This window comes from Helobdella robusta (assembly GCF_000326865.2).
Source record: "Helobdella robusta unplaced genomic scaffold HELROscaffold_26, whole genome shotgun sequence".
Classification (NCBI taxonomy): domain Eukaryota; kingdom Metazoa; phylum Annelida; class Clitellata; order Rhynchobdellida; family Glossiphoniidae; genus Helobdella; species Helobdella robusta.
In genome coordinates this window covers 168,292-187,886 of record NW_008704349.1, presented here as the reverse complement: position 1 = coordinate 187,886, position 19,595 = coordinate 168,292, and the positions used below count along the sequence as shown (strand labels likewise).

Genomic DNA, 19,595 nt, shown 5'->3' with positions numbered 1-19,595 from the left:
TTAATCACAGAAAGCGATTGCACAACAGATTAAAAAGAGAACAGCAGATTAGAAATAAAAAAAAATAATGAAAAATTATTCAATAAATTTTATAAAAACCTACAAAACAACTAATGCATGGTGATTTTATGAAAAGAAACGAGAAGAACTGTCACAAAAACCTGTGGTGGTGGATATTGAAATGGTTGATAGTTGTTGTGGTGGTTGCAGAAGCCATTGTGAACATCTGTGGCTTCAGAGTTGGGTGGAAACTGAATGCCACCACAGCCTCCTCCTCCTCCATTTCCTCCTCCGCCTCCTTTCTTTGTCTTCTTGTCATCATCCTCGACATCGTTCTTCAGGATCGCATCGAGTTTGTTGAAGATGAGGTCAGCAGCTTGGCATTCAGGATCGATGGGTGATGCATAAGGTATGTTGAATGATCTGTCAATTACACACCAGTAATTTTCCCATTAACAATGGTATAAATACAAAACTTTTGATTGTGTTGAATGAAAAGTTGCTTACAAAACATGCATTGATCATTTTAAATTTTAATTCAGTTATATTTTAAGAAAGATTTCAGCAATTTTGAAGTCAACAAAGTAGAAACGAAAAAATAGACAACCTGGCAATCTCCTCCATGTATTTCTCCACCAAAACTTTTGGAGGAGCATGAATGTTGAGTTTATGAATTAACTTTTCATTAACATTATTCAAACTGTTCTTCCGACAGCTGGCAACATATTCCTTGCCATATTTCAATGCCAACTGATCAGAGATAACTGACAACTCGCTCACGTCACTTTGCAGTCGAGGAGTTGACCAGAGAATGCTGGCTATTGGTTCCTCCAAGCCCTCATCCATGCTTCTACAAATTTTTTAAAAAAGTCTCATAAACATTACATTATTGTACTAAAATAAAAACATTAGATATTGTTTTAATTTTAATAATTTGTGAAATAAATTCACAATTAATATAAATAACAAATTCAAATTCACAAACAAATTCACATTTAATAAAGAACAGTACTTGGATGTTTGGAGGACTCCCATTCTTGCTATCAACAAATCACAGTACATTTCTACGATTTCCATGGCCTCCACGAGATAATCTTCCCGAATTATGTGCTCCACCCTAATTCTCGCCCTGTCTTCCTTGCCATTTGTTATGTAGTCAGCTATTTCTCGCCTGGCTTTGACGGCCAGTTCCGACTTCTTCTTTTCTAAAAGTTTCAGTCTATTGATAGCTAATCTCAAGTAAGTTGTCAACTTTTGATATTTTGGACCACTAGAAAACATAATAAAAAATTGAAATAATTTACCAATTAGCGACAAAAGGATAAAATTTAGGAATCAAACCAAAATTAGTCACCAATTTATTATCACTTATAACTCAGATTCAACCGGATCTGGCTATTTGACAGATTAGATTTTGGCTTACTTATGAAATTGCATAGGTTCTATAGTTCAATCCCAGTAAACCGACCTATAGCTCCTGCAAGCCATCGCCCTTCACCGGACAAAACGCACTTTTTGAATTCAAATTAACAAGAATAATTTTAAAATACATAATTTAAAATATAAAATAATTAAATTGCACAACGAATCAATGATAATTAACGTAAAAAGAAAGATAGAATCCTACGAGAAAACATTGCAAGCGTAGTGGATAAGACGAGGGTTCATCCTTCATAATTGCATCAGCATTATCATAACAACAGTTAAAATATCACTCATAATTGACAGACAAAATATGCATAATAGAAACAAATGACTCATATTTACAAAAAACAAAAACAATGCTAGACGAGAATCATTAAGTTTGTGACAAACATGTTAAATCAAACATTTTCCTTAAATTTTTTGCTGATTATTTGAGTAAAGCGATCGTTAACAATATTAATCACTTTCGTTCCAATTCATTAAGATTGTATTCCAGTTCATCAACACTAATTAAGAACTAATAATTTAAAATTTCATCGCCGAAAATCATTCATCTTTTCTAGCATGGCTTGCTCGAAAGTGGGTGGCGGACTTCTATTAATTCCTGATCGATCAGGCAGTCCACGATTCAAAATGCTGGCTGCTGATTGTCTTACCAATTGTAGAACTTCATTAACCCCCTCCCCCTCCTCTTCATCATCACCACCAGCAACAACGTTCGAGATATTGTTAGCAGTGCAGCTGATGTCACTGTTACTACAACTGCTGAGACCACCACTACCACCGCTGCAGCTAGGATTCTCATGGCGACTGTCACTGTCGTGGGGGGACAGCGGGATGTTGTAGTTGTCGTTGCGAGGCAAGTTGTCGCGAGGCAGGTTGTCGCGAGACAAGCCAGGAAAGATGCTGTCAAACGAGGGCGGTGGATCTGTAGGAATGCATATCAGGGAAACATCATCATCACCATGACCATCGCCGACCACATTACCATCATTCATAATGGTAGCAGAAGTAGCAGTGCTACGATTCAAGCAGATTCTGTGAATAGAGGGCCTCTCAGAAAACAATGGAGACAGTTGGACATCCAGCAATGAATCGTCATCATCATCGTCGTAGTCATCATCCTCATCTTCAACATTATAACAACTGTCATCTAGATGGTTCATGAAGCTGCTGCCAGAAGGAGCTCTGCTGCTCGCCACACAATTAACATCCCGCCCATGACCATCGTTCAGTGAATTATCGTCATTAGAAGGGACGGCGTTGGAAATCGTTATGCCTCCCCTGCGTTGGAACCAGCGACTGAATGGTTGCCGGGATGAAGTAGATGGTGCACCACTAGATGCCGTCATGTCAATCAAGGTGACGTCATCGTCGTCCTCGTCACCGTCATTAAGGATATGCGTGATGTCATGGTAGATGTTGCTGTCAGCGTTCTCGCCATGCGTATTGCTTTGGTTTTTCATGTTAGCTCTTTCGTTCATCGTGCTACCGTTGAAGGTACTGCCGTCTCCTTGCATCGTGACAACACCGCAATCAACACCGGCCACTTCTGTGCTGACAGCATCTGAGATTTTTCCGTGATCACTCCTCCTCGTCATCATAATCATCATCCTCTTCCGCCTCATCCTCTCTCTCCTCCTCATCTTCTTCCTCTCCGTCATCATCTTCTCCCTCATCACTTCGTCGTACGATCTCGACGTTGCCATGGCGACTTGGTACGGGGGAGGAGCCGACAGCCTGGCGAATATTTCATTCTGAATTTCAGTGATGGGAGTGATGTGAGTGGCCTGCTGACGATGATTAGGACGATTAAAGTTACAGTTGAGACGATCAGAGCTAGGATGATGTTGACGATGGCGAAGAATTCTTCGACATCTATTCATTCCCAGAAAAACTTCCCACCATTCCAAGCGATCATCATCATCATCAGCGTTATTAGGTGATGATTGTGATGTCGGCTGTAATAACGATGATGATGATGATTGTTGTTGGTTGAAATCTTGATCATCATCACCACCATCATTTTGTTCTGCTTCTAGGAGACTCTGCCTGCTTGATGTCATATCTGCGGTCACAGCTGCTGTTGATGTTGTTTGTGGGGTTCACATTTATAATGAAATCAATTGACCCTCGTTTGAATGGGCCAATGAAAGATAGAATAACAAAGAAATAAAATGGTATCTACACTAACTCTCACAACAAACAGAGCAACCAACATCACACAAGACCAACGAAAGGTAACTCCACCCAACAACAAACAATTTAAAAAATTTAGAAACCTTCAATTACAATTCTCCGGTTCGACGATCTCCTTTCTCGAAGTTTCTTGAGGGCATAGGCCCTGAGTGAGCACATGATGAGGCTGATGAGTACGATGAGACCGCACATCGTCCCCAGCGACCCCACCAAGGCCACATGATTTGATTCAACGAGGGCCACTGGTAGGTTGAGAACATCATGATGAGTGACAGTAGATGGTTGAAGTGAATGTAAATCAATGAAGAGTGATGCTGATGAGCATTGAAATGGAAGAACTTACGCGGACAAGAAACTTCATCCGAAGCATCCTTGCAATCGTCGACGCCATCGCAGACCCAATCGTATCGGATGCACTTCTTATTCATACACAGAAACGTTCCATTCGCCTTGTTGCATACTGACTTCTCTGCAAATGTTACCATCATTAATGTATTTCTATATACTCGTATAAAAAAAACTTCACAAAATATGTTATGAATCAACCCTTCATTCATCAGTCCACCCATGATTCGATGGACCACAACTGACCACAAAATTTTTCATCCGCCTCATTGGAGCACTTAGGATGACCATTGCATCTATCCAGCCTATCGTAGCAGGTGAATGTGCTGTCGTGGCAGGAGTAGGAAGAGCCACAGTTGTCTGCAAGTTTGTGATTGATCGGTTTCAAATTCCAATATTCAAACAGCAGATGAAGAAATGAGTCAATACAAATGAAGAAGTAAGATAGACGAGGTGAGAAAAAGATTTAGAGGTAAGAAAGCAGTAAATAATAAGAAATTGAATGAAAAAGCAAGGATATAAAAACCAACCGCAGAATTGTTCGTCTGATCCATCTAGCCTACAGTCCCAAACTCCATCACATCTCATCGATCCAAAGTAGCAATCGTTCTCATGCAAGCATTTTAATTGATTAGCAAGGCAGACACCTATGTGGTACATCAAATTTCATTGGCTAGTTATTTCATTGCTCCTACATTTACAAATGAGATAGCTGATTAAATCTGTCAGATGATTGGATGAACAGAATAAATAAAATCTCATGACGACCGGGATTGGCGCATGTGACATTCAGCATATGATTCAGTTGAAGTAAGCATTAAGGAGCTATATACAATTAGCTGTATAATGAATATATTTTTTCATCTATAATTAAACCAACATTTCAAAAAAACATCTACCTAATAAAAAACTCTAGAGAAACTCAACAATTGAAAATAAAAGAACCAGCATTAAAATAACATTTAACACATCATAGGTAAAGAGCAACTTGGCAAGAGATAATCCAATGCACAATCATTAGACATTTTCCACAAATACTTCAAATTTTAATTAATATTTTCAAAAAACAAATAATAAAATCAGACAGATAAAATATTTGCACATGATCAGCTTAAAAATGAATGCTGGCACATGATTGGTTCAAATCCTCTGCTAATGAGATGAGCTGTACCTTTTTGCTGGTAGATGGCTTCAAACAATGGCCAGGTCATGTAAGTTTCCTTGTAAATGATGACTGTCATGACGTTCGACTGAGACTCCATCCTGATCATATTATCTCTGGCCAGTGCCATCTCCATCAGAGATTGCCTGGGCAGACAAATTTTGAGTGTCCATTATAACGTGAGACAATTGATTGCATTGCTATCATTGTAACCAAATTAATATTTCTTTATCCATAATTACCAATTAAATCATATTTAATAGAAATTTAATTAGTATAAAACAAATTAAATTTGTTGAAAGAAAATGGAGCATAGTTGAAAATAACTTTGTATGACGAGCAAGTAACTTATCCTTATCATTAAGGCCGTTGTAAAATTCAACATAATCTGATCTGTCATACTTCCTCTCAATTTCAAAGTTTGGTAGCAAAAAGTTCATCCATAAAACAACAGGCTCCTTCCTGACTTGAATATTAATTATATTTCTGTTGTTGTTGCTGCTGGCCATGGATTCCACTGCAGCATCATCATTGAGATTGCTACTGCTGTAAATGACTGAGTCATTCTTATCAGGCACCAATGAGCTGGCGTTGCTGGCTGGCAGGATGATGGTGTATTTGCACTTTTTCTTCAATCTGTTGTAGTGCAGTGCGGGGATGAGACCACTTGAGTTTGTGAATAGGAAGGAGCAATCTGAAAAATCAAATGCAGTCTCTTTTATATTAGTCATTGAAAATTTCAACATAAAAACAGTATTTTTTAACATCATCATATAATTTATAAATGAGATATTAAGCAATTTTTAAATGTCTCAACTCACTTATACATATAATGTTAAATTTAAATGTTTCTGTTTTTATTATAAAATTTTATAGAATAAAATAAATAAAAACTTAATTCTCCACTAACTACAATCCTCTTCATCAACATCCCGGTCGCAATCTGAGACACCATTACACAGCACTCCACACACGTATCTACCCAACTTTTCATTAAAACAACTTAGTAGTCCAGGCTTCCGACAATTCAAATATGGGTTGTTATTGCGATAGTTGTCAACTCTATAGTTACTGAAATTATCTGTTGCAGCTTATGTTTTAAATTGAAAAGAAAATAGCTAAAATTTAACCAACAAAATTAAATTAATAAACTATCAGAGCACTGATAGAAAAAATAATAATTAAAAGATTAAAAATATAAGGAAACACTCATGACTGAAAAAATTTACTAATCAAACTTCAAAATGAAGAAAATCAAACCAAAAATTTGAACCTCACCTTTGCTTATGATAGAGAATATACAAAACTTAACAAGAAAAGAAAGCAGCATTTTCATGGCGATTAAATAATAATGTTCGAAATGAAGAAACAAACAAGCAAAAAATCTTCGTGACCATCAACCGCTTCAACTTCACTCCGGACGGAATTTACGCTTAACACAAATTTTCAAGTATAAATATGCCATGATCACTAGGTACCTCTTCACCTTTACACACCAATTTAAATTATTTAGCGCCGCATATTCATTGACAGCAATACGAACGGCCAATATGACCGCATTTGGCGAACGAGCTCTAATCAAACGAAAAACCAAAAATTTTTAACACAATCGTCAACTTTTTATTGAACATCACCGAACCCTCTCTCGAAACGAGATACAATCAGTTCGTAGAACAATAATTCATACAATTTATGGCACAAATCTCCAGTTGATGAGAGCATAAACCATTGACCCAGTTTACTTTAACTTCTTCTTTGGTCTGATGTTGCTCGTTCTGCCACACTTCTTTTTACGACAGTTTGTGGCCCTCGGGTGGAGGCGAGCATAGCACCTGAAAATAATATATGCATGTTACTGATACTTATATTGACGATGGGAACTCAAAAACACATACTATTCAAATAAATAATTTAATTAATCATTCAGTAGGTGCAATTTTTCAGACATACATGAATAATAGACACCGATTATATGACGTTAAAGGTAGCTTACTTTCTGCATATCATTTTATCGCAGTTGTACTTCTGAGCGAGCTGTCTCAAAGATGGTTCAATAATACCCCCTCTAAGACGCAACACCAAGTGCAATGTTGACTCTGAAGACAATTTTGGTTATGAATATTAAGAATTATAACATAAAATTTAGAATATTTCATAAAAATGAATTGCATACAAATAGAAATATATGAAAATATATAGTGTAGTTTCAAAAGCATTACCTTTTTGAATGTTGTAGTCACTCAAAGTTCTGTTATCTTCCAACTGTTTGCCAGCAAATATCAATCTTTGTTGATCAGGAGGGATTCCTTTGAAACAATTTTAAAAACAATAACAGCAACTCATAATTGATCAGATGAATTAACATTTCAAAAACAAATTTAATTTATAATGACAATACTATATAAAAGTTAAACATCAACTATGATTAACCAATAAATATAAAATTTAAATTGCCACTTATATCAATTTATTTAGGCTCTAACGTAAACAATGAGCTGAGCGCAATTTTGCAGGCTTTTCAAATTAAATTGAATAAATCAATTAATTAATTAATATGTGAAATAAACAGAAAATTGTAAAAACTCATTAATTTAAATTAAAAGTAGGAAGCAAGAAACCTTCTTTGTCTTGAATTTTAGACTTGACATTTTCAATGCTATCTGACGGTTCTACCTCGAGGGTAATGGTTTTACCCGTCAACGTTTTCACGAAGATCTGCATCTAGAGAACCGGGTAGAATAGAAATAGAAAGTTAGTGCATGTAGAGCTGACATTTTTTCAAATTAACAATCACGCGTATCAAATGGCGACAAATATAAAATAAAATCAGATAATGTTCAAATTGAAAACGCTGATAAACTAATATTTACAATTCAAATATATACACAACGAAATGTATAGAAAATTTTGCTCGTGCTAAACATCGCCACTAAACCTTAGTACAGGAAAAAGAAAAAGAACAAAGAAACTAAAGCATAGACTGAGCAGCTATCAAAAGTATTATCGTCAGTTTCTTCACTCGTATATACGTATAGAATTAAATATGTATATATTCCATACATATGCTTCACTCATATACTTATACTGCTTAACTGTTTCGGAATATCGCTAGCGAAATGACCGCCAATGTTATTACAGTTATGTCAATATGATATAAAATCATACATTCTCATGCTTAGGAGATTATGTATTACATGACTTTAGTAAAAAACTACCCGCTTAATTCAGTGCCAAACAAATTCTAAAAAAATAATCGAACTACAGTGCACGTTTCGATTCTTCTCGACTTGCTCATAGTTTTTCGTTATGATGTTATGTTAGGCTCAATAATACGTACTGACAAGCGTTCGGTGGATTTATAACACTATTTATCAAATATGTCAGAATTTCCATTACGAAATTACACATCTTCTTGCTCAAGAGACTATGTACTACATAAATCTAGTCTAAAACCACGAGCTTAATATTCATTATCAGCGCCACATTCTAAAAAATCGAACTATAGTGCGAGTTCAGAAATACATAACTATTAAGTCGATACAATACACTTTTTATAAAAACCACCAAGACTTTCATTACCAAATTGTACATTTTCATGCTCAGGAGACGAAGTACTACACGAATCTATTAAAAAACTATCGGTTTGAATCATTGTACCAGCGCCGTATTCAAAAAATATTCGAACTACAGTGGGAGTTCAGTAATGCATAACTGTTAGGTCGATTCAAGACACTAAAGACCGAGTATTACTGACTTTTAATAAAAATACTGCTGACAATGGGGAGGCAATGGCCCTCTCACCTTTAAATCCGCCACTAAATAACGGTAAATACTCGGTCGATTCAAGACTCTAATAAAAATCGTTTTTTTACTGACTCAAAAAATGCTTCAAAACCTGATTAAGAAAATTAATAAGTGGAAGAGAAACAAGATCATATCAATTGCACGTTCTCTTTTGCACATTCACGCTGCCAACATTATCATTATTGCTGCCAATGTTACCATTTCTTGGAGTCAACTTGAGAATCCAGGGAATTAGAGAGATTATGAATCCAGAGAAGGCAATTAAAATACCGGATATGAAGAATATGGCATTATAATTTCCAATGCTATCATGCATCCAGCCTGTTCCAAATAGAAAATACAACTTTCATCTTAAACATCAATAGTAATGTAAAACTAGAATAAATTTTGTAGCAAGCAATAATATAAAACTACCAGCTTGAACTGACTGAATAGTTATCATTAGTAATACTGAAAATGCCTTATAACATTGATACAGTGAATTCAGCTGGTAGTTTGCTAATAGTAGTCTCTAGTCTAGAGACAATATAATAATAATAATAATGATTATTTCATGATTATGAAAATGAATAATTTAGTGATGGAAGTCTCAACAATTTTGATGTATAGTACAAAATTGAAATAATTGTTTAATTGAAATATTTGAAAAAGCTATTACACCTCCAAGTGGCGTTCCAGACAATGTAGCAATACCCTGAACAAACTGAAGAACTCCTAAGCCAGGCACTGCTTGATCCATCCCAATTACTTCCCCCATGCAAATCATTGGCAGAACGTAAGTTGAGCTGGAAAAGAAACCAAATGCACAACAGCAAACTAAGAGGAGAGGGTAGAGTTTTGAGAATGTAATGAAGGAAACTGAAATGCCTGCAATTGAAAAATATTAAAATTATATATTATCAGTTCATCAATGCTCAATGTATTTGTGAATAATTGAATGTCAGCATTAATTAAAAAAAAAATGAAACAAACATTTCTTATTAAAATTTCAATTCTTACCTGCACAGACAACACAGATCCCCAAAATCAAATTTGGACTAATTTTAACTTTATCTCCAAATAACCCAATTAAAATTTGACCAACGGTTCTTGAAAGTCCAATGGAAGATAAAATCCATGCAGACTTCTTAGGATCAACATCTGATTGCTCAGCAAGATCATAAATGTAAACATAAGGCATGCTGATCCACAGGTAAAGGATTAAGTTGGCAATACAAAATAGGAGGAAAGCTTTGTTTCTCAACAGAGCACAATTTGGAAGACTGTCCCTGATAACTTGGCAGATTGAACTAACTTGAGAAAAACTTTCATTTGGAATTGGATCTGCTGTTTCTGATGCATCGCTAGAAAAATTCTTTAAACAATATCTTTCTTCAGCTTTTTCTTTCTTTGAGACATTTTTTTCATCTGCTGAAACTGGAAACGGTCGATAAAGACATCCTGATATGGCAGCGTTGAGACAGCATCCAGCAATTATTATAAGCATTCCTCTCCACGTGTACATTGTCAGCAGCCATTCAATCAATTGAGGAAATACAACAGAACCCAATCCAGACCCAGCAACTGCAATGCCTGTTGCAAGTCCTCTGTTTTTCTCATCAAACCAATAAGTAACAGCCACATATGCAGACACATAAACAGCCACCAGTCCCACGCTTGTGAAGATTCCTAATGCTAACAAAACTGACCAAAAAGAATTAAAAAATGAAGCTACAAATATTGAAAGACACATCACTATACCACCAAAAACTCCTAACTTCCGGCAACCAATGACTGGAACGGCTGAGCAGGCCAGCGGACTGAGAATCATAGGAACTCCGTAAAGCAAGGTAATCACGTAGGAAGTTACACCCCTCGATTCACCGAACTCTGAAACGAGTTGTGGGTACAACATCCCGACAGTATACGACCATCCGTCTGCGATGAAGAACGCCAGGAACGAACCAAACAATACCATCCAACTCCAGTCACATTTCTTCAAAGTTTTCATTTTTTCCCGGACAATTTGAATGTCATTTCAATCTTTAAATTAAATCTAAACTGTGGGTAAGGTTAAAACCATGGATACATATAATTTTTATATGTATTTATAATATCCATGGTTAAAACACTTGAAAATTAACTTTTAAACAAAATAAAAAACATAGAAACAGAACCCAGGATGAAAAGCAGCTCCCCAAAAGTGAACTTAAATCTTAATGACTTTTGAGTATACACACTATTTTAAACCAGAGACACAACAAACTTTAAACGATTTTAACATTCCGACGATTGAAACAACAACAACTATTTGTACAACTGCGTTCTAAAAATAGACTGTTCCTCATTAGATATTCAACACTTATTCAGGCAAAAACTATCTTACAACAGCAAACATCACCAAATATCATGATAGACCACCAACACACGCACACACACCTTGCAGAACAAACAAATGTAATATCAGTCAAGTAATTCTATTTATAAATAAATCTGTATTTATATTTATAAATATAAAGAAATATGAACAGACAATAATACACATACATTATAATTTATAACAATGCCAGTGAATGAAAATGAAATGAATTTTGGTTGTACATGAACATGATACATATACATACATACATGCATGCATACATACATACATACATACATAAATATACATGTATACATACATACATACACACATACGTACATGTTTCATAAACAAAAATAAAACAGAAAAAATTATATAAAATAAATTTAGAACATTTTTTTACCTCTGTGTATGACTGAGAATATAAGAAAACGAAGACGAAATAATATACAGAAACAAACAAAATAAATAGATGAATTCATAAATAAATAGAAGGATATGGCTTGATATGCGCACACTTATATGTTCGTCCTCATATTCATTTCACCAAAACATTCAATCAGTGTTTCATAAGTTAGAAAAACATATGAATTTAAAAAACAAACAAACAAGCAAATAAGCACTTCATTTCAAACTCTCAAGAGTGTTGGACGACGTTTAAGAAATGAATGAATGAATGAACTCTTGAAGTAATAAAAAGCTGATGACAGTGTTGCCGAATGAGTAGCGTACTGATATATCAAAGTGTCCTTACATGATGTTAGCACATTCAATATTTACACAATATATATTTACACACACACACACACATACACACACACACACACAAACACATAACTCTAACATTTATGTACACAAAATAAATTGATATCCTGAAGCAATTTATGCGCAGACACATCAAGCTTCTTCATAATCTTCTTTACTTCCATTCAATATCGTCTTTCATCTTTCTGAGTTCCACAGGCAACTTCTTTTATTTCATCTCCCTCCTCCTCCTCATCATCTTCTTCCTCCTCCTCGTCATCATCAGCAACAGCAACAGCAGCAGCAGCAGCAGCAGCAGCATGATTATGATAACCATCGTCATCGTCGTCATCACCATTGCAGTTTGAGTTGATGTAATTCCTTGAGGTTGGATCATCAGCAGTGGAAGCGCTCGTTGACGATGGAAATGGAGTTGGAGTAGGAGGTGGAAGTTTCCCGCCAGGCTGACTCGAGACAGCCGTAATGACTGTGGTGGCTTTGGTGTTTGATTCAATGGTCGACAGCTTGATGGTCTTCATCGTTTTGTCGGGGGTTGTCTGAAATATTGGCTCAATTATTATAAACGTCTTTGTCTTCTGTGCCGCTGCTTTCTTTGCTGCAGTAGTAGCAGCAGTGGCGGTGTTAGCAGCATTTACAGGAATCACATTATTAGAATCTGTAGTAGCAGTTCGAATCTTGTCGTCACTGTCAATATGAATCACTGCTGCTGTTGCTTCAGTAAATGTAAAATCATTATTGTTATATGTAGCAGCAGTAGTGACATCACCAGAATCATCATGATGAACATCATCATTACCACCACTATCATTAATATTCTTATCAGTCGTGCCAGCAGCAGTGGTTGGGTCAGTATTAAGAGCAGGATTTATGACGGCGGGGCTCAATGTTGCATCAGTCACAATATTTTTTGGAAAATTTCCTATCAGCGTGCAAACGAAAGTTTTGTTGGCGTAGCAATGAGAACTATCAGAACCAGCAGCAGCAGCAGCAGCAGCCACATCATCAACATCATCAACACCATCATCATTGCTTTCAATTTTTTGTTTACAACTACATTCGCCATCAGCGCTCTTTGATGTGGTCCTATCGTGAATATCAGACGATGAAGAATCAGAACCTCTTCGAATTTCATCGTCAACTGAACTGGCCACGACGAAAACAGCAGTCCCGTCGGCACCAGCTGCAGTAATATTATCAGAGCAATTAAGACTTTCAGAACAAGCAGTGGATATACAAGAAGCAGCAGTTGCAGCAGTTGTAGCAGTTGCAGCAATTGTAACAGTAGCGGTAACTACATCCGCAACACAATCATCGGTAACAACGGCATTAGTAGTACAACTGAATGTACTCATATCAAGTGAGCTGAAACCAACTGGAGTGCAAGAGGCCAAGGAGTTCACTGCTGGAGCGACTTCATCAGACGTTGTTGTCGCCGCTGTAGCAGCAGCAGTAGTATGTGCAATGGAAACTGATGTATTAACATCGGCACACTGAACCACTTCACTAGAGCACACTACTGCTTGTGACGTCACGATATCATCACTCCTATCATGGCTACAATTATTATTATTTTTATCATCACTAACATTATCACTATTATCAATAATACTGGCGTCATTAGAAGTGCTGTCGAACTGCTGAGTGCAGCTGTCGAACTGCTGGGTACATGAGTTACCAGAGTTAACAACTACTGCTTCACTCTCGTTATAACTGGATGAAGGTGGCATAACCTTAATGATATTTGATGAAGAAGATGATGATGAAGGAGAATTAATGCATTCAAGTGAAGATGATGCAGCTGATGATGTTGGCGGTGAATGTGATGATGATACTAAAGATGATGATGATGATGATGAGGAGGAAGAGGTTGACAATGTTGTTGTCGTTAATGCTGACGACGACGATGATGATGATGATGACGTAATTGGTGCTACTAAAGATGCAGCTGTTGATTTCGGTGATGATAATGATGAGGTGATGGTTGAGAGTGGCGTGGCTGACATTTCATCATCACAACTGATGCAATCATCAGCAGCACCTTTACTTGCACCACCATCGTGTCTGTCACCATCTTCATTAATACAATCATTACAATCTTTATCACCATCAAACTTGACCTCATTCATAACTGTCGCTTTGCTATTAGTGACCTCATTAACGACACCTCCCACAGCTAAATTGCTTTCCATGTTTTGCACACTTGAAGCTTTTGACCTTTGAACTTGTAGCAGCAAGGAGTCTAAAAACTTGGACTCCCTCATCTTCTTCATTGGTCTTTTCAAGGCTGGTAGGATTTTGTTGCTGAGACTCTCCTTGTTGTTGTTGTTGTTGTTAGAGGGCGATGTTGCTGACTCGAAATTCATCACCAACTCGTTATTATTCATCGTCGTTATTCTATCGCCATCTCTTCCCACCACCATCAAAGCTATCTTATTATTATTACTATTATTCTTCTTCTCATCCTCAATCAGCTGATTGATTTCGACAAATTCTGAATTGCCGACAGATTGGTAGCTAAGTTCAAGGCCGTTCGCACTGGAAGACCTCAGTTTGGAGTCGAAACAATAATTTGGCAAGGATGATGCAGCGGCAGATGATAGTGCAGATGGCGATTCAACGACGTTGCTGTCGTTGCTGGCCATGCCAACAGCGCGGACGTTGCTGCTGCTACTACTGCAGCTGCTGCTGCGGTTGACGTGGCTGATGTGGTTGGTGTGGCTTGGAATCAATGGAGGAGGCGTGAGAGAGAGCTGTTTGTTTTTCATCAATTTCTGTTTCTTGGCTGGTGGCTGATGAAACTTTGACAGTTGAAAAGGGCCGGAAGAGTTGAGGATGTTGTAATAAAGCGGTGGCATCCGCAGGTTTGCAAGGTCAATCATTTCAGGAAGGAGTGTGTATGCTGTTGTCTTGATGTAATTGTTGTTAATGTTGTTGTTGCTGTTGTTGTTATTGTTTGTTGTTAGTGTTGTTGTTGGTGGTGTGTTGCTAGCGACGTCATTAACTTTAATGCTGTTGCTAATACTTCTGGCGTTATTAGCAGATGAAACCATTTGTAAACAGTTTCCGACATGGATCTGTTCGCCAAACGTTGATGTCATCTTATTTTTAGATTCGCTTTTACTCACTAAATTAGCATTACTGACGATGTTGACGTCATTATCGAAGCTTTTACTAAAATTATTCTTAGCTGCCCTCTTTGGATGAAACAATTGATGCTGCTTCAACTGGGGCTGCTGCTGTTTTAATGCTTGTTGCTGCTGCTGTAATTGCCTAAACTGTTGTTGTTGTTGGTGCTGTTGTTGTAGTTGTTGCTGCTGTCGCAATTGTTGCTGCAGTTGCAAATGTTGTTGCTTAACAATGGCAGCAGATCTAAGAATAGCACATCCCCCAACCATCCCTAATTTGGACTTCTTATTAAAAAATTCTCCCATAAAATTAGTGCCTGGCTTTGGCGCGAACATCGGTCTGTAGCCCCCACACGCAGATACGACTTGAGTGCTACTTGGCTCGCCATTATAAACTGCCAAATAATTCAACATCCTGGGGTCAGAATATCTGTAAGGGTTGAACTGGCCAACGGAATTGGAACAGCACATGCCTGGTTTAGAGTCAGTGGTCAGGCAGAGAGTTGAAGTTTGTGAATTAGTGGTAGAAGCGCTCATAAGTTGGAGCCGATTATTTGTGTACGGTCTGAGTTGATGGCGTTGATTTACGAACGAACTGTTTGACATAAAATTTTGTGGCTGGTTCGTCAGTAACTTATTATTATTTAAATTATTACAATTAATATAGTTTATATTATTATTACAAGAATAATTATTAACGAAATTGTTAGCAAATAAATTATTGCTGCTGCTGAGTGTCGAGTGGGAGGTTGATGATGGAGAGCTGCTAACCCTGGCTGCTCTGTGGTTAGGGTTGACAGATTCATTGTTATCATTACCAGCACAGGCCACAACAGCCCTGTTTACTTTCATTGTAAGTTCACTTTTAGCATTTTGTTTGCTAACTCTTCCATTTGCTAGTAGTGCTGTAGAGTTTAGATTCCAGTGCGTTTTTGTAAAAGAAGATGAAGTGCCATTAGTCTCGTTGTTTGCACTTTCGGAATTTTTAAAACTTCTGCTGTTGTTCTTTTCTGTGTTGTTAAAATTATTACCATCCAAAAAGTTGGTTGAATTTTGGTTGCCGTCAACATTGGTCGGATCGCTGGCCTCGATGCTGCAGTTGTTGTCGTCGTCCCTCATCTCCTCAGGGGTCACCTCCTCCAACTTCACTGTCATCGTCGTTGTTGATGACGTTCTTGTAGCTGATGCCACTGACGACAAGGGATGCAGCCTCACATCTTCCAGGGGAGGGTTTGGAGCAGCGTGGATACAATTACAGCTACTAACAGTAACATCCCTGACGGTGTGTGATGCACTGCTGTCACTTGAAGGATTGTTAATCAGGGCATAAGCATGGGCCTCCATCATGTAAGCATTACTGTTACTGCTGCTATCATTATTTAAAGGAACATTACTTTCTATGACTGCTGATGCTGCTGATGATGACGACGATGATGAGGATGAATCGATTATCTTTTTCCTCATCCTTTTCTTCTTCTTTTCCTTCAGCAGCACCAACTTTTTCTTTATATTATTCAGTCTATCGAGCTCCTTCTCGTATTTTGCAATCAACGTCTTCATTGAGTAAAACTTTTTGAATTTATTTTGACCAGTAGCAGAAGCAGCACTGCCAACTCGACTGTTTTCGGAACAATCGGACGATGGATCTCCTGCTGATGTCTTCATCACCATGTCACCATCATCGGCGTTGCTGTTGTTGTTGCTGGCACTGAAATGATATTCAGCAGACGATGCTGATGTCGTAGAGTTCTGTACTGCAGCTGATGCTCCATCACAAGATGATTGAAGGAATGAAAAATCAGGCAGCTTGTACAGCAAGACTCTGCACGGCTTTAGATGTAATGATTCCTCAAATTCCGTTCTTGACACGCCTAGGGATGTGCCAATTTTGGCATATTTTGATTTACTGGGTCCATTATCATCATCATCATCACTTTCGTCATCATCATCATATGCAGCAAAATTATTGTCCTTAATACTGTGGTTCTGCAGTTGTTGTGGGTACCTCTGGTTAACGTTGTTGTTGTTGTTGTTGATGTGATCCTGGTTAACATGGTTAGCATCATAGCGACCATTGGAGGCACCGTCATCAAGGTCCTGCTGGCTCATGGACAGACTCTCTTCAGCACTCAGTGAACCTGTCAGCAAAACTTCAGGACCGTTCTTTACAATGTTAACGACTTCACCATTCTCGTCATTATTATTTAAAATATCATTGCAGCTGTTGTTGTTAGCAATCCTAACATCCAAATGAACGCCAACAGCTGCAACATTATGACCAATGTGATTGGCCTGGAAAAAAGATGATGAAGATGAGGATGATGATGATAGAACGAGTGAATTATCGGCGTAATTGCTTTCTCTCACTACAATATCATTTTTTAAAAAATGTGGGTCAAATGTTTGTGACCCAATTTGACTTACTGCCATTGGTTCCTTAAATTGAACCAACTTCCAGCTCTCCCACTGTATTGGATCGTTCAGAATAGTTTGTTGATCATCATCTAGGGTTTTGTTGTTACTGATACTGTTGAAAATGTTGTCGTTGCTGCTGTTGATGTTGTTGGTATTGTTGTTGTTCATACAATCAAACTGACTCAGCTGGCTGGAGGTTATCTGGTTAATGGTTGGTAGGTGGTCATAGAAGTTGCTTGCGTCTGCAGTTGTTGTTGTGGTAACTGTGCCACTGCTATTGTTGTTGTTGATGTTGTTGTACTTACAGTTACTTTTCTTACTATCATTATTATTGTTGTTACAGCAATCATCCTGATTCACCCCCTCCTCTCTTCCATCTTCCTCTTCCTCATCAACATCCATGCCATCATCACCATCGTTGTCATTGTTATCATCGTTATTATTTCCATTGTTATCATTATTGTTATCGTTAGATGAGGAGATGCAAGAATTAACATTAGTCAGTGAGTTAGTGCAATAGACAAAGTAGGCCAGGTTTAGGGATGTGCTTTTTTTGATGTTGCACATGTAATAAACGTCCATTAGTGTCAAGTCTTCGGCGAGCAATCTCCCTTCATGGCAGATTAGGATCTTACAATTTTAGAGAAAAAATTAAACGTTATTTAAATCATGAAATTTCATTTAACAAAAGATTTTTTTTTACAAAAGTCTCAATGATAGATAGTCCAACAAAACAACAAATGAAAGCAATACATTCCCATGAAAGTTACTTAAATGCACGAAAAGCATTGAATTGAAGCATCAGCAGAAAACATACAGGCACATAAAACAATTTTTTTTTAGAAAATATATGAAATATATGAGGTGCACATTGGAAAAATGAAACAAATGGAGTTAATACTTGAATGCTGTCTCTGAACTCATTATTGAATTTGTGCGTGATCAGCTTGAGGAGGTGGCCGATTTGAACTTTCACGGGGCACAAAAAGTACCTGGTCTGTTGGTTAGTAAAATTAGTGAAATATGATAATGTGGGGACTGTAAATATTAGGAATGTGTCAGCGTGCACTGGCTAGAAACACTGAGATGACTGATTGATGTGGCACTAACATTTTCGGGTTGCAAGTTGTTTGTACTTTTAGCAGTGAGGGACACGTTGACAACATCCCCATCAAATATGATGTTAAATTTCTTTAACTGATGGTAACTTTTGTTGTTGTCGTTGTTAGTGAGGTCAGCGGCAGATGACACATTTGTTTCTTTTTCACTTTCTTCGTTGTCTCTGTTGATTCTTTGGTGTCCTGAGAGTCGATTGAACTTTAATCTGTTCACACATTCGTCTAAAAAGGAAAATGATTTGAAGATCCATCACAATGTTATATTGAAATAAAATGAAAGACAATGATAGTGTGGTGTAAGCGACGGCTGAAAATAATCAAATCAGGAGATGATGTTAAGTTTGAAAATGACTAATCAAATGATTCCAAGGCAAGACTCACTTTCATAAAGTTTAGGAACGACCTTGTAGACAATTGACTGCAATATCAAATCTTTTCTGTAAAAATAAAATGACAATTAAATGTTTTCTCTAAATTTATACCATTTGAAAAAAAAAATAATTTTGATATTTGTTCTAAAAAAAATCAATTGAAATAGAATTGTGAACAGGCCTGATAATCTTGGGCCGCAGTCTGGTTGGGTAGAGTAATGATTTCTGCTTACAAGTTGGACAGATCTGGATTCTTGCTGTGTTAGTACTCAAGTATTTGTACAAACAGCTACGACAAACTGTTATAATAAATATTTAAATTTTGCTTAACATTTGTTTCAAATTCAAACTAAACTAATAGCAATAAACATGATAACAACTGCATGAAGTGAATGGATTGTATGAACATTGAAGAAATGCATGCAGATGAATGAATGAAACAAATGATTGAATGGCCGAACACTAACAGGAATGCATGCAGATGGTGACAGTGACGGCCCCAACCAAATAACCCTTGCAGATGCCACA

General features: G+C 37.2%; 4 protein-coding genes across 4 annotated transcripts in view; all 4 read right to left on the bottom strand.

Moving 5' to 3' along the window:
- Positions 1-576: 576 nt before the first annotated feature.
- Positions 577-1,281, bottom strand: HELRODRAFT_80067 (hypothetical protein; the record flags this gene model as incomplete). The annotated part of the gene is made up of 2 exons (XM_009019841.1): positions 577-850; positions 1,013-1,281. 2 exons carry the CDS (start codon positions 1,279-1,281, stop codon positions 577-579), a joined length of 543 nt encoding a protein of 180 aa, XP_009018089.1.
- A 6,106-nt stretch (positions 1,282-7,387) lies between these two features.
- Positions 7,388-7,852, bottom strand: HELRODRAFT_138790 (hypothetical protein; the record flags this gene model as incomplete). Its single annotated transcript, XM_009019840.1, has 2 exons — positions 7,388-7,437; positions 7,750-7,852. Coding segments are annotated over 2 exons (153 nt in total), but the record flags the coding sequence as incomplete, so codon positions are not given.
- Positions 7,853-8,967: 1,115 nt separating this feature from the next.
- HELRODRAFT_111962 (hypothetical protein) lies at positions 8,968-11,296 on the bottom strand. The gene is made up of 3 exons (XM_009019839.1): positions 9,935-11,296; positions 9,596-9,802; positions 8,968-9,256 (listed from the first exon to the last, which is right to left on the bottom strand). Exons 1-3 carry the CDS (start codon positions 10,923-10,925, stop codon positions 9,069-9,071), a joined length of 1,386 nt encoding a protein of 461 aa, XP_009018087.1. The 5' UTR covers positions 10,926-11,296; the 3' UTR covers positions 8,968-9,068.
- A 97-nt stretch (positions 11,297-11,393) lies between these two features.
- Positions 11,394-19,595, bottom strand: part of HELRODRAFT_191855 (hypothetical protein) — a gene marked incomplete at its 5' end in the record, with an annotated part of 8,244 nt that continues 42 nt past the window's right edge. Inside the window, 4 exons of the mRNA XM_009019838.1 lie at positions 11,394-18,208; positions 18,480-18,575; positions 18,689-18,918; positions 19,535-19,595. The exon at positions 19,535-19,595 is cut by the window's right edge and continues 42 nt beyond it. Of these exons, the coding sequence (XP_009018086.1) occupies positions 12,203-18,208; positions 18,480-18,575; positions 18,689-18,918; positions 19,535-19,595 (6,393 nt within the window). The 3' untranslated portion in view covers positions 11,394-12,202. The remainder of the gene's footprint in view (positions 18,209-18,479; positions 18,576-18,688; positions 18,919-19,534) is intronic.

Bases quoted from the DNA above. Each gene is read 5' to 3' on its own strand.
- HELRODRAFT_111962 (XM_009019839.1), bottom strand. From the start codon at position 10,925: ATGAAAACTTTGAAGAAATGTGACTGGAGTTGGATGGTATTGTTTGGT. The intron at 9,803-9,934 runs GTAAGAATTGAA...TTTCAATTGCAG, and splicing joins GATCTGTGTTGTCTGTGCAG to GCATTTCAGTTTCCTTCATT. The intron at 9,257-9,595 runs GTGTAATAGCTT...TATTTGGAACAG, and splicing joins GTCTGGAACGCCACTTGGAG to GCTGGATGCATGATAGCATT.